Consider the following 15,562-nt stretch of genomic DNA (forward strand, 5'->3'; position numbering starts at 1 on the left):
GAAAAAGCCATCAAAGGCTTAAAATGTGGAAAGGCAGCAGGAGTAGATGATATTCGATCAGAAATGCTGAAGTATGGTGGTATAAAAGTCTTGCATAGTGCAGAAGGCCTGGACAGAAGAACAAATTCCTGATGATTGGAGTAGAGCTCTCATAGTACCCATATATAAAAAGGGAAATAAAACTGAATGTGAGAATTACAGAGGTATTTCCCTACTGAATGTTCCTGGTAAGACATATGCAAATATACTTGAGAAACGGTTGAGAAGAATTGTAGAAGAAAAACTTGGTGAAGAAAAAGCTGGATTCAGGCCAAATAGAGGCTGTCAGGATCAGATCTTCAATTTACGACAAATAGTGGAGAAATCATGGGAATATAACAAAGATCTCTATTTAAGTTTTGTAGATCTGGAAAAGGCATATGATAAGGTGCCAAGAGAGAACCTATTCAATATGCTACAGTTATATGGTGTCAATGGAGCATTATATCAAGCAATACTTAGTCTTTATTTGAGTTGTAAGTCAGCAGTTAGAATTGAAGGAAGTACAGGAAGATGGTTTAATGATAAGTCTGGTGTGAGACAAGGATGTACGTTATCCCCTCTGTTATTCATTATCTATGTTACTGCTAAAGCTCGAAAGCCGTTAATGTGCACATTACCTAGCTAATCTGCAGATTGACTGATTTGCTCCGTTAACGTGAGGAATCAAGAGTTTTCTGCATTTTACCTAGGTAATGTGCACATTAACGGCTTCCGTATCGTTAAAGTTCAAAAGTTTGTTTCTCTCATTTCCTTTCTCTACTCCTTCCCCCCTCTCCCTCCACTTTTAGTTTGGTTTCGCCAGTGTCTTGTCGTTGCCGGTTGTTTTTATTTCTCATAATTTGCGTCGGCTGCTAGTGCATAGCATAGCTAATTCTGTTTTCAAATTCGTTTCTGCCTGTGAATTAGCACGTGAATTTGTGTCGTGATTTTTTTAAAGCAGATAAATTTAGCTCCTATTATGCAAGCAAGCACCGAATTGGTGAGTAAAATGAAAAGATTCTGGGCAAACCTCTTTAGCGAAGATTCAAAATATAATAGTGTTTTAATGACAAAACAAAAGTATGATTCCATAATTGAAGATGTAAAGCGAATAAAAGTTTCCAAGAAGAAAGAATCATCTTGAGATTATCAAATAATTCAAAGGTATGATGTGTTAACTATACAAGGGTGTGAAAAACTCATTGAGCCGTTGTCAGATGCGCGAGAAAGTGTGAAAAAGTTTGTCCACGCCGAAGAATTGTTTGACATATTGTATTCTACTCATTTGTCAATTGGCCATGGTGGAAGAGACAGAATGATCAAGCAATTAAATACACTTTATAAAAACATAACCCAAGCCCAAATAAAAATGTTTTTTGATTTATGCAAACCTTGTCAACAAAAACAAAAAAGTGTGAAAAAAGGGATTGTTGTAAAGCCGATTATTTCGTCGCATTTCAATAGATGCCAGGTGGATCTCATCGATTACCAATCTCAACCAGATGGAAAGTTTAAATTTCTTCTCGTATACCAAGACCACTTAACAAAATTTGTTGTATTGAAGCCGCTCACATCAAAACGGGCGGATGAAGTAGCCTATAACTTGCTTGATATTTTTCTCCTTTTTGGCGCTCCAAGTATTTTGCATTCTAATAATGGACGCAAATTTTGTAATAAAATCTTAGAATGTGTAACACAGTTGTGGCGAGAAATCAAAATGGTTAATGGCAAACCTAGACACAGCCAAAGTCAAGGAAGTGTAGAACGAGTGAATCAAGACATTGAAAACATGCTCACTACTTGGATGGCTGATAACCAAACTAACAAGTGGAGTGAGGGCGTACGATTTGTACAATTCATGAAGAATCGTGCCTATCATTCTGCAATTAAAAGAAGTCCATATGAAGCCATATTCGGTTGTCCCGCAAAAGTGGGATTGTCTTCTTCTATTATACCACAAAGTGTATTACATTCGATAAATACTCAAGAAGACCTTGAAAAATTAGAAGATTCACAAGAAACTGTGATTATGGGATCACAGTCAAATCTTACTCAAGAGGACATTCCATTATCCCCTGCTTCTACAGAATCACCTATAGAAATACAAGAATTTATCGATAGTAATCTTAAACTGACTTCTATACCTTTGATTGAGAATACAGTTATGAAGAATATTCAGTTACCCTGCACCTCCAAGTAATCACCTCTGCATGCAGAAGAAGTCATCACTGAGTTACCCTCAACTTCAGCAGAATCGCCATCACAGTTTCGTACAGAGTCTGTAAAGAGGACTATACAAGAAATAGTCTGTATTGTTTGCTCAAAAGCAGCATCAGGTGCTCACAAGTGTAAATCGTGTGACATGTTTGTTCACGTAATTTGTGGTGAAACAGTTCCTAAAGAGGAAGGGCATGGTAAGAATGTATTGTGCAACATCTGTAAAAAAAATATGGATTAGAAAATACAGCGTGATGAAGCCAAGAAAGGTTTAGAAAAGCAAGTAAAGAAAATGTTAGCAGTTTCAAATGCAAAGCACCCAAATGTTGATGAAGGTGTCACTGTGAAAATTAAAGTACGGGAAGTAGACAGAGCAAAAACTGATGCCCGCTCGATTTTAGCTGCGGTTCTTAGAAAAACAGAGGATGGCTTTTATAAACTTGGTACTAAAATGGGTATTTTAAAACAATTGTATGCAAAATCTGAATTCATTTCGCAAAGAGAGATATTTAACAAAAGATGATGCCCCTGCTGTAGATATATCTTTACGTCAAACAGCAATAAAACAATCCATTGGTACTGGGCAGAGTTTCAGAAAATCATCATCATCAAATTCCTGCCATGTACCCTCAAGGGGTGTACAGGATATGAGAGTACTACATGAAAAAAATTATATCATTAATAATTTCCTATCTACAATTTTCCTCCAAATCAGTCTGTTACTTGTCAAGACTCCAACATTATCAGATCTTATATTTCTATCGTCTAAAGCACTTTGTACCGTATCAATCCACCTATATCTTGGTCTTCCTCTGGGTCGTTTTGCTGCCAACCTGGCAGAGAACACTTGTTTTGCTAATCTTTCCTCACCCATTCTGTTTAAGTGACCAATACCACCTGAGATTAGCTCTGCTACCGCATTCCTGGATGCTGACAATGTCAAGTTCTTTCCTAATATCCTCGTTTTTAATATGATATTGCATTGATGCCATCTGTTCATGCCTATAATCTTTCTCAGGACTCTCATATCTGTGGTCTCTAGTCTTTGGTCAAGTGTTTTACTTCTGACCCAGCTCTCAGATCCATAAGTTAAAACTGGTTTGAACACTGTCTTGTACACAGCTAATTTAGTGTTCCGACTAATTTCTCTCTTATTCCATATGAATTTATGGAATAAATTCATATGGAATAAGAGAGAAATTATAAATTGACTTCCCACCATACCAGCTTTGCTGATTCTGTTGTCAATTTCTATATTTAATTTACCATCTTCAGTAAAAATCGTGCCTAAATAGCTGAAATGTTTTACTTGTTCCACAGGTTCTCCATTCACAACACAGTTGACATTTTCAATGATTCTGCCTATTTTCATTGTCTTTTTATTGCTGACCTTCATACCATATCTATTACAACAGCTATTCAATTTAGTCAGAGAATCTTGCAGACTTGTAGCAGATTTATTTAGAAGTATAACATCATCTGCATAAAGCAAAGAGCTGACATTAACATCTCCAATTTTGATATCATGTTTAATACCACTTTCCTTCATAATGTGATCCATATAGATAATGAATAATAGAGGGGATAACGTACATCCTTGTCTCACACCAGATTTAACATTAAACCATCTTCCTGTACTTCCTTCAATTCTAACTGCTGACTTACAACTCAAATAAAGACTAAGTATTGCTTGATATAATGCCCCATTGACACCATATAACTGCAGCGTATTGAATAGCTTCTCTCTTGGCACCTTGTCATATGCCTTTTCTAGATCGACAAAACTTAAATAGAGATCTTTGTTATATTCCCATGCTTTCTCGACTATTTGTCGTAAAGTGAAGATCTGATCCTGACAGCCTCTATTTGGCCTGAATCCAGCTTGTTCTTCACCAAGCTTTTCTTCCACAATTCTTATCAACCGTTTCTCAAGTATATTTGCATAGATCTTGCCAGGAATACGCAGTAGGGAAATACCTCTGTAATTCTCACATGCAGTTCTGTTTCCCTTTTTATATATGGGTACTATGAGAGATCTACTCCAGTCATTGGGAATTCGTCCCTCTGTCCAGGCTTTCTGAACTATGCAGTGCAGACACTGTAAGACTCTTATACCAACATACTTCAGCATTTCTGGTCGAATATCATCTACTCCTGCTGCCTTTCCACATTTCAAGCTTTTGATGGCTTTTTCTATTTCTAGTATGGATATGCATTCCTGACTGCATGCCTGGTCAGTGTTTTTTACCACTGTGCTGTCATCACTGCTCGTTTCATTTAGCAGTTTTTCAAAGTAATTACTCCATACTTCAAGGATATCTTTTTCTCCCGTTTTCATGTCACCTTTATCATCTTTAATTCCTTTTACAGCACTCTTTCCTCCATTCTTAAGCTTCTTCAACAACTTCCAGAATATTTTGCCACCTTCTTGATATTTATTTTCTATATTCTTGCCAAAGTCCTCTCATGAATTTTGTTTAGCTAGTTTTACACAGTGTTTAGCATTCTTGCATTTGTCTCTATATTCTCTAAGAGCACAAGCTGACTTATTTGACAGGAACTTTTCGTATGCTTTCTTCTTTTCCTTCACTGCCTCTTTAACTGTGTCCACCACGGAGTTCTGATTTTTTTATCCTTACAGATAACCTCACCACATGCCTCTCTGGCGGAATCAATCAATGTTTTCTTCAGAGTTTGCCACTGAATCTCCAAGGTTTGATTCCTGTTCTCAAACTCTTTCATTTTTTCATCAATAATCTTTGTGTATTTTAGCCTACAGTTCACATCTGAAAGCTGCTCAACTTTTATTCACTTTAAAACTTTCTTAGATGTTATTCTTTTCAATATGAAATTCAATTTTAACCTGCTCAAGACTAAATAGTGATCACTTCCAATTTCAAATCCTCTGTACACTCTGGTGTCCTGCACCAGGGAGAAAACATCACTATCAACAATAACATAGTCAATGAGACTTTTCTTATTCCTAGCCTCTTCTCTCCATGTGAAGTTGTGCACATTTTTATGTTGGAACACGGTGTTAGTAATAACCAGTCCATGTCCTGAGCAGAAATCCAACAGATATTTGCCATTATTATTAGCTTTGCTCTTTTCTCCAAATTTTCCCAATATATTTTTGTATGTCTGACAATCATTTCCTACTCTGCTATTCAGATCCCCAACAAGGACCAACTTTTCATTTTTCATTGTGTCAGTTGCTTTTTCTAAAGCCTCAAAAAATTCCTCCACTTCTACCTTAGTAGAACCTTCTTTGGGACCATAGGCACAAATAAGTCTCATTGTCCAGTTCCCCATTCTCGTATTTGCCCACATTACTCTACTTGAGATTGACTGCCATTCAAGAAGATTAGCCTCGTATTTTGTGTTGAATACTATGGCTACTCCTTTTCCTTGTTTGTCATTGCCTGAATATAACATTTTGTATTTATTGCTCAGAAAGATCTCACCAGTTTTAGTCATTTTTGTTTCAGTCACCCCTATTATGTCGATCTGGTACTTATCTAATTCCTCAGCTAGGTCCATTTCTTTGCCATTCAGGCTTCTTACGTTGATAGTACCGATCTTTAACTCTGGTGATGTTGAGTTGGGATTTATTTTCAGATTTGTTCCAGTAGCTGACTTTTCGCTGTGTGACTGTAAATCTAAATGTACCACAAATAGGTGTGCTTGTCGAAAAACCAATTGCTATGTAATTCAAAGCGTCACCAATCTTTAGATTGCACTAATAAGTAAACATCATTTTATTATATGTTTTGCAAATTCATTTCTTTAATTGTAATAATATTTTAAACCGTTGATTCTTTGTATTATAGTTTTTTAATTGCTGTTGTTCCAGCAAAGATCTTATTTTCACTTTAACGAGTGCCTAGTAGGTAATGTGCAGATTATCTAGGTAATTTGCAGATTACCTAGGTAATTTGAGAAATGAAACAATTTTTGGCACGTTAACGGATCACCCTAGTTAATCTGCACAATACCTAAATAATCTGTAGAATAACTGATTTCTGCACTTTAGCGGTAACATCCATATGGATCACATTATGAAGGAAAGTGGTATTAAAAATGAAATCAAAATTGGAGATGTTAATGTCAGCTCTTTGCTTTATGCAGATGATGTTATATTTATCAATAAATCCACTACGAGTCTGCAAGATTCCTTGACTAAATTGAATAACTGTTGTAATGATTTTGCATGAAGGTCAGCAATAAAAAGACAAAGACAATGAAAATAGGCAGAATTGTTGAAAATGTCAACTGCATTGTCAACTGTCAACTGTGGAACAAGTAAAACGTTTCACCTACTTAGGCATGATTTTTTTAGTGAAGATGGTAAATTAAATATAGAAATAGACAACAGAATCAATAAAGCTGGTATAGTAGGAAGTCAATTGAATAAATTCATATGGAATAAGAGAGAAATTAGTTGGAACACTAAATTAGCTGTATACAAGACAGTGTTCAAACCAGTTTTAACTTATGGATCTGAGAGCTGGGTCAGAAGTAAAAAACTTGACCAAAGACTAGAGACCGCAGATATGAGAGTCCTGAGAAAGATGGCATAAATGGCAATATCATATTAAAAATGAGGATATTAGGAAAGAACTTGACATTGTCAGAATCGGAATGCGTTAGCAGAGCTAATCTCAGGTGGTATGGTCATTTAAACAGAATGGGTGAGGAAAGATTGGCAAAACAAGTGTTCTCTGCCAGGTTGGTAGGAAAGCGACCCAGAGGAAGACCAAGATATAGGTGGTTTGATAGGGTATAAAGTGCCTTAGACGACAGAAATATAAGATCTGATAATATTGAAGTCTTGACACGTAACAGACTGATCTGGAGGAAAATTGTAGATAGGAAGTTAGTAATGTTGTAAATTTTTCATGTAGTACTATCATATCCTGTACACCCTTGAGGGTACATGGCAGGAATTTGATGATGATGAGCTGTCTGAAGTGTTGTCTGTATCCCTTGAAATGGATGCGGTTATAAAATTCTTTGTAAAAGAAGGTTTAACCCATAAGAAATTCATTCAAAGTTCATAAACGTTTATGGGCACTCTTCTCCTTCGTTTTCGAAAATTAAGAAATGGCCTGCCGATTTTAAACGTCACCGTACCAGCTTTTAAGATGATCCACGTGAACGACCTCCAAAAAAGTGTAACAACACCAGAAATCGTTGATCTGGTGCACGATATGGCATTGGATGACTGGTGAATCAAGGTGCGTGAAATTGCGGAGACTATAGGCATTTCAAAAGAATGTGTAGAACATATTTTGCATGAAGAATTGCAAATGAAAAAGCTTTGCGCAAGATGAGTGCTGCACTTGCTCACAACAGATCAAAAATGCACTCGCATGAAAATCTCTGAACAGTGCTTGGAGCATTTTAACAAGAATAAAACTGATTTTGTGCATCGATTTATTACTATGGATGAGACTTGGATTCTCCATTCCACACCAGAAACCAAACAGCAGACAGAAGCCAGTTGTTCAGCAACAAAGAAGACAAAGTGGGTTCCATTAGCAGGAAAGTTCATGGCATCGGTGTTTTGGGATGCTAAAGGCATTTTGTTTATTAATTATCTTGAAAAGGGTAAAACAATAACTGGCGAATATTATTTTGATCTTTTAACCAGACTATATGAAAAATTTGTGTGAAAAAAACCCTGTTTGCAGAAGAAAAAAAATCATCTTTCATCAGGATAATGCAACAGCCCACAAAACACCTTTGTGGACAGGTGCATTGGCAATGGAAAAATTAAGGGGGTCTGCAATATGAATTGTTGGAACATCCACCCTATTCCCCAGATTTGGTTCCCTCTGGCTTCTATCTCTTCCCAAAACTAAAACTCTTCCTCTGTGGTCAGCGTTTTTCTTCGAATCAAGAGGTGATTGTAGCTGTAGAGGGGTATTTTGCAGATATTACTGAGAATCACTACAGGGACAGGATAATGGCACTGAAGCATCGCTGGAATAAACATATTAGTCTTAAGGGAGATCATGTTGAAAATTAAAAATAATTTTCAAATTATAAATTAGTTTTTTCATTGTCAGGCCGAGAACTTTTCAGACCACCCTTGTAGGTGTCATCTATTGGAGCAAGACTCAAGGGGTTGCCAAGACTGCCAAGGTTCTTATGGAATCAAATACTTTCTCATAGTCAATGAATGCCAAGCAGAGTGGGAGTCTGTATTCGTTAGACCTTTATATCTGTTCTCATAGTACTTGTGTATGACTATAGTGCTGAAACCAGATTGTTCACATTGCCTGAGCAAAAGATAGCACTTTTTCCAGGCAGTGCAACGACTCACCTGTGAACACTTTATATATTACTGATAAGAAACTAATAGGACTACAATTTTTCTGGTCTTCTCTGTCCTTTTTTATGTAAAAGAATCCCTGTATGTAAGCATGGTTACATACAGTTGATTCTTACTAGTGAACTTGAGGAATAGTTCATTATAGTAAATAGTTTGTGATAATGAATTTCTTTTAGCATACATTGTATTAATGCAGCTCTCTGGTCAGAGCTTTTCAGTGGTGCATTTAGTTTATTGTAGTGTATCAAATTATCAGCTTATGTGCAAAGCTGTTAATACTTTCAACAAAAAAAAAAAAAAAAAGTGACACTACAACAAACAAGTTTCCATAAACTAGATTCACAAAAAAAAAAAAAAAAAACTTTTTTGATGCTATTATTTTGACTGAGGCAGAAGATTACATTACACTTTTGCAAATTCTCACCTGTTTAATCTTTATTTTGTTATGCGAGTACTCTTTCTGAAATTAAGAAAAAAGACAAATGCAGTTACTTTATATTATATTTTTTAATAAAACAGATTCATGAAAAATTATAGATAGTAATACCCTGCCTTATGATGCTTTGCTTTACACCAAATGTACTCAATACAATGTTTCCCAATTATGATCAATGGTCATTTATACAACCCTGCATCACTTGTACAACAGTTTTAGCAAAATGGTGCTCCAATGAATCAGCTGATGTGCAGATTTCATGAATCGATTTGTTTCGACATCATTGCTCACTGCATCTCTCTCTCTCTGTGTTTTGCTGCGAATTACAAACTCTTTATTACTATTATTTTATTTTATTGTTGTTAATAATGGCAGATAAAAATTCAAAGGGCTGTTGCTTCCAGTGAAAACAAGACACATAAACCTATTACATTACACACTAAGATTATTAAATTTAGCGATACTGATGTATCAAACGCTGAGATAAACCACATGCTAAACTTGCACAGCCGGACACCTGTGTACTCCAAAGTGCAACTCCGCACTCATTATGATTAAAACTACATCAGAAAAATACCTAAATATTCTCTGTCAATCCACATGAAACATCATTAACAAATAAGTTAAACAGAAAGATCCAAGAACAAAATCCCTACAGCATGGCATTGGTTCATTCCGTTTTTGAGACACTGATCCTTCCTTTTATATATATAACTTGCTGGTATTGTTCAAACAACTAATCTATCTATCTGATCTGACTAATCTATTACTCCTTCTCATCTCCACATATATCAAGTTATGGTAATCTATCAAATGACTGCATAGTCCAAAGATAATCACCATATATGAGTCTCCGTTATACAACACATTTGTCACTAAGTAGCTTACTTAAGGCTTATCTTTTACAAATACATTGCTGACTGTAATAAAGAATCCTATGTCTATTAACCCGATTCTGTATTCTATTCTAACCAATCTCTCTAGCACCTGAATGTCCAGTGTAATAAAAGAAATATATTATCCAAAAGTGATTTGTTTGAGAAAAATTTATAAAATAAAAATAACTTTTTAATATTTTTTTTTTCTTTCTATCATGGATTTTAGACCAAGTAGCCTGTTCCTGTCTCATGCCATCATTTTCTTTGTCTTCAGACTAGTTTATAATGGGACATATGTATCCCAGCAACAGTTTACTATTTTGTCTTCTTTCTAATCCATGGCTCTTGGCCTATATCCATCATCAAATTCCTGACATGTACTCTCAAGGGGTTTACAGGATATGATAGTACTACATGAAAAATTTATATCATTACTAACTTCCTATCTACAATCTTCCTACAAATCAGTCTGTTACTTGTCAAGACTCCAACATTATCAGATCTTATATTTCTATCGTCTAAGGCACTTTGTGCCGTATCAATCCACCTATATCTTGGTCTTCCTCTGGGTCATTTTCCTGCCAACCTAGCAGAGAACATTTGTTTTGCTAATCTTTCCTTGCCCATTCTGTTTAAGTGACCATACCACCTGAGAAGATTAGCACTGCTAATGCAATCCTGAATGTTGACAATGTCAAGTTCTTTCCTAATATCCTCATTTTTAATATGATATTGCCATTGATGCAATCTGTTCAAGCCTCTAATCTTTCTCGGGACTCTCATATCTAGGGTCTCTAGTCTTTTGGTCAAGTGTTTTACTTCTAAACCACCTCTCAGATCCATAAGTTAAAACTGGTTTGAACACTGTCTTGTATACAGCTAATTTAGTGTTCCGACTAATTTCTCTCTTATTTCATATGAATTTATTCAATTGACTGCCAACCACACCAGCTTTGTTGATTCTGCTGTCTATTTCTATATTTAATTTACCATCTTTAGTAAAAATCGTGCCTAAGTAGCTGAAATGTTTCACTTGTTCCATGGGTTCCCCATTCACAACACAGTCGACATTTTCAACAATTCTACCTATTTTCATTGTCTTTGTCCTTTTAATGCAGACCTTCATACCATATCTATTACAACAGTTATTCAATTTAGTCAGGGAATCTTGCAAACTTGTAGCGAATTTATTTAGAAGTATAACATCATCCGCATAAAGCAAAGAGCTGACATTAACATCTCCAATTCTGATATCATGTTTAATACCACTTTCCTTCATAATGTGATCGATATAGATAATGAATAACAGAGGGGATAATGTACATCTTTGTCTCACACCAGATTTAACATTAAACCATCTTCCTGTACTTCCTTCAATTCTAACTGCTGACTTACAACTCAAATAAAGACTAAGTATTGCTTGATATACACCATATAATTGCAGCGTATTGAATAGCTTCTCTCTTGGCAGCGAGTCATATGCCTTTTCTAGATCGACAAAACTTAAATATAGATCTTTGTTATATTCCCATGCTTTCTCAACTGTTTGTCGTAAAGTGAAGATCTGATCCTGACAGCCTCCATTTGGCCTGAATCCAGCTTGTTATTCACCAAGCTTTTTTTCCACAATTCTTCTCAACCGTTTCTCAAGTATACTTGCATAGATCTTGCCAAGAACACTCAGTACCGCTGTAATTCTCACATGCAGTTTTATTTCTCTTTTTTATATATGGGTACTATGACAGCTCTACTCCAATCATCGGGAATTCATCCTTCCAGGCTTTCTGAACTATGCAGTGCAGCCACTGTAAAACCTTTATACCACCATACTTCAGCATTTCTGGTCGAATATCATCTACTCATGTTGCCTTGCCAAATTTCAAGCCTTTGACGGTTTTTTCTACTTCAAGTATGGATATGTATTCCTGACCATATGCTTGTTGATTGTTTTTTACCACTGTGCTCTCACTACTTGTTTCGTTTAGCAATTTTTCGAAGTAATTACTCCATACTTTTGATATCATGAAAACAGGAGAAAAAGGATATCTTTTTCTCCTGTTTTCATGTCACCTTTATCATCTCTAACTCCTTTTACAAAAATGTTTCCTCCATTTCTAAGCTTCTTCAACAACCTCTAGAATATCTTACCACCTTCTTGATATTTATTTTCTATGTTCTTGCTAAAGTCCTCCCATGATTTTTGTTTAGCTAGTTTTACACAGAGTTTCACTTTCTTACATTTGTCTCTGTACTCTCTAAGAGCAAAAGCTGACTTATTTGCCAGGAAGTTTTGATATGCTTTCTTCTTTTCCTTCACTGCCTCTTTAACTTCCTGTGTCCACCATGGAGTTCTGATTTTTCTATCCCTGCAGACAACCTCACCACATGCCTCTCTGGCTGAATCAATCAGGGTTTTCTTCAAGGCTTGCCACTGAATCTCCAAGGTTTGATTCCTGTTCTCAAACTCTTTCATTTTTTCTTCAATTAATCTTTGTGTATTTTAGTCTACAGTTCACATCTGAGAGCTGCTCAACTTTTATTCGCTTTGAAACTTTCTTACATGTAAGAATAACATGGACTAAATAGTGATCACTTCCAATTTCAAATCCTCTGTACACCTGGTGTCCTGCACCAGGGAGAAAACATTACTATCAACAATAATATAGTCAATGAGACGTTTCTTATTCCTTCCCTCTTTCTTTCCATGTGAATTTGTGCACATTTTTATGTTGGAACATGGTGTTAGTAATAACCAGTCCATGTCCTGAGCAGAAATCCAACAAGTATTTGCCATTATTATTAGCTTTGCTCTTTTCTCCAAATTTTCCCAAAATATTTTTGTATGTCTCACAATCATTTCCTACTCTGCTATTTAGGTCCCCAACAAGGACCAACTTTTCCTTTTTCATTGTGTCAGTTGCTTTTTCTAAAGCATCAAAAAATTCCTCCACTTCTACCTTAGTAGAACCTTCTGTGAGAAAAATTTTCTAAAACAGAAAGATTGTATATACGAGGGTGGTCTGAAAAGTACTCTGCTTAACAATGAAAAAATGAATTTATAATTTCAAAATTATTTTTATTTTTCAACATAATCTCCCTTAAGACTAATACATTCATTCCAGCAATGCTCCAGCACCATTATCCCATCCTTGTAGTGGTTCTCAGCAAGATCTGCAAAATACCCCTCTACAGCTGCAATCACCTCCTGATTTGAAAAAAAATTGACCAGCGAGGAAGAGTTTTAGTTTTGGGAAGAGATAGAAGTCAGAGGGAGCCAAATCTTGGGAATAGAGTGGATATTCCAACAATTCATAGTGCAGATCCCTTAATTTTTCCATTGCCAAAACACTTTTGTGGGCAGGTGCATTGTCCTGATGAAAGATGATTTTTTTTTCTTCTGCAAACAGGGTCTTTTCTCATGAATTTTTTTTGTCTAGTCTGGTTAAAAGATTAGAATAATATTCCCTGGTTATTGTTTTACCCTTTTTAAGATAATTAATAAACAAAATGCCTTTAGCATCCCAAAACATGACCTTTCCTGCTGATGGAACACTTTGTCTTCTTTGGCACTGAACAACCAGTTTCTGTCTACTGTTTGGATTCTAGTGTGTAATGATGAATCCAAGTCTCATCCATAGTAATAAATCGATGCACAAAATCAGTTTTATTCTTGTTAAAATGCTCCAAGCACTGTTCAGAGATTTTCATGTGAGTGCGTTTTTGATCTGTTGTGAGTAAGTGCAGCACCCATTTTGCACAAAGCTTTTTCATTTGCAATTCTTCATGCAAAATATGTCGTACACATTCTTCTGAAATGCCTATAGTCTCAGCAATTTCATGCACCTTGACTCACCGGTCATCCAATGCAAATTGGATGACCGGTTCATATCCAATATGAATGACCTCCAAAAGTGTAACAACACTTTTGGAGGTCGTTCACATGGATCATCTTCAAAGCAATAGAAGTTGTATTATGTATTAGTACTATTACAGTAGTAGAAAGTGCAGTAATAATAATAATGAATGTGATAAATGCTTAAATGCACACTATAAAAGAAGAACTTATGAAACATTAATAAACAAACCCTATCTTCATCAATGACAGCACATTCATATTTATCATCATATCCATCATATAGCTGACCAGTTTTTGCAACCTCTCCCACATTGATCCACTCTAAACCTGCCCTCTGACTTAGTTCTGCACACAAAGTGGATTTTCCTGTACCTGGTGTTCCTAATATGGAATAAATTGTCAATTTTCTATATACTGAATAATATCATTTCAAACATGCAATGTGTGTTAAAAGTTATATACCTGCAGATTTATGAAACGAGAAGCCCAATATATAGCAGACATACTGCTAAGAACAAAGCACCAAAGTTATATGTTACTTTTAGGTAATAATCAACTATCTCGTTAAAACAAAAATCTGCAAATTACAAGGAACACAAAAATGCTTTTTACATTATATTATATACAGGATATCTGAGCTAGAGGTATCCAAAAATACACACAAGTCTCAGCCTCTATAAGGTTTATTAAAATAATTTTTTTGTTATTATACAGAGTAACTCACTAAGTTTTTATGAAGGTTAGTAAAGTTCAATGCGGGCATCTTTTGCAGCTCAACAGATGCCAGAATGATACTCGAGCTCTTGCAAAGTGTTTTCCAGCATCTGAGGCGTTCTTAGAGCAACTGCTGCAAGAATACACCATTTGAAATCGTCCAAATCTCAAACTTTTCTCTGGTACATAAAGTCTTTAATAAAGCTGTATGCAAAAAATGTCCAATGGAGTCATATCCAGAAACCTAGGCAGCCTGGCAGTTGGGCATGCTGCCTGAGGCAATAACCATTCTTATGCAGTTTTTGCACCTTTGAAAATGTAACAAAACAAATCTTGGAGAGATTTCCTATCAACTGAGCTTAGTTTGAGAAATATAATGAGTGGTTATCACATTATAAGCCATTATTTATGGATACCTCTAGCCCAGACACCCTGTATATTATATATAGAAAGTATCAATGAAAGCAAGGGTCCTTTAACATAGGCATTAAACTTAGAATGGCAAGCATTTGTAAAAAATTATGTGTTTTTTTTTCACTATTAACTTTCAGAGTTTTTAAGTTGAAACTTCTAGTATCGCCAAATATCAATTTATTGTGCACAGCAGTCTTTTTTTGCATGTGTGTTTCACAAGCGTTTATTATAATAACTCGGTTTGTAAAATTTATAGGAGTTTACCATTCTTCAGTCTATGAGCCTTAACTGAAATGTCTTAAGCACAGATGAACTTCTGTAGCTCAGCTGGTTTAGACAAGTCCTTTGGCTAGAAAGACCTAAGTTCAAATTTCAGCTATGATGCGATAAATTTAGTTTTAATCCTTTATCCAAGTGTGTGCAAACAAAGTTTGCGCCTGAAAGTATCTTCAGGACTGGGGTAAAGTGGTATAACACTGGGCAACTCCTTGCAAAGGTGGAGCAAGTTACCAACACTCCTATCTCAGTATCTCCCATAATGCAAAACATCTCCTTGCGGATATGTATAATGTTATGCATTAAGGGAAGGGCCACAACCCAGACCAGTTTCAACCTTTATTGAGGTCTCTTCAGTGGGAGCCAGGCCCAAGTGGAGATACCAGGTAAAAGCATTAGTAAGGTCATCTCCT

General features: G+C 35.7%; 1 protein-coding gene across 1 annotated transcript in view; it reads right to left on the minus strand.

Moving 5' to 3' along the window:
- Ak6 (adenylate kinase isoenzyme 6) overlaps positions 1-15,562 on the minus strand; it is a 47,790-nt gene that overhangs the window by 12,552 nt on the left and 19,676 nt on the right. The window contains exon 2 of the mRNA XM_090405956.1: positions 13,975-14,126. Coding sequence (XP_090262082.1) covers positions 13,975-14,126 — 152 coding nt within the window. The remainder of the gene's footprint in view (positions 1-13,974; positions 14,127-15,562) is intronic.

This window comes from Typopeltis vanoorti, chromosome 16 (genome assembly GCF_054136105.1).
Source record: "Typopeltis vanoorti isolate ZY-2024b chromosome 16, IOZ_Tvanoo_1.0, whole genome shotgun sequence".
Taxonomy (NCBI): domain Eukaryota; kingdom Metazoa; phylum Arthropoda; class Arachnida; order Uropygi; family Thelyphonidae; genus Typopeltis; species Typopeltis vanoorti.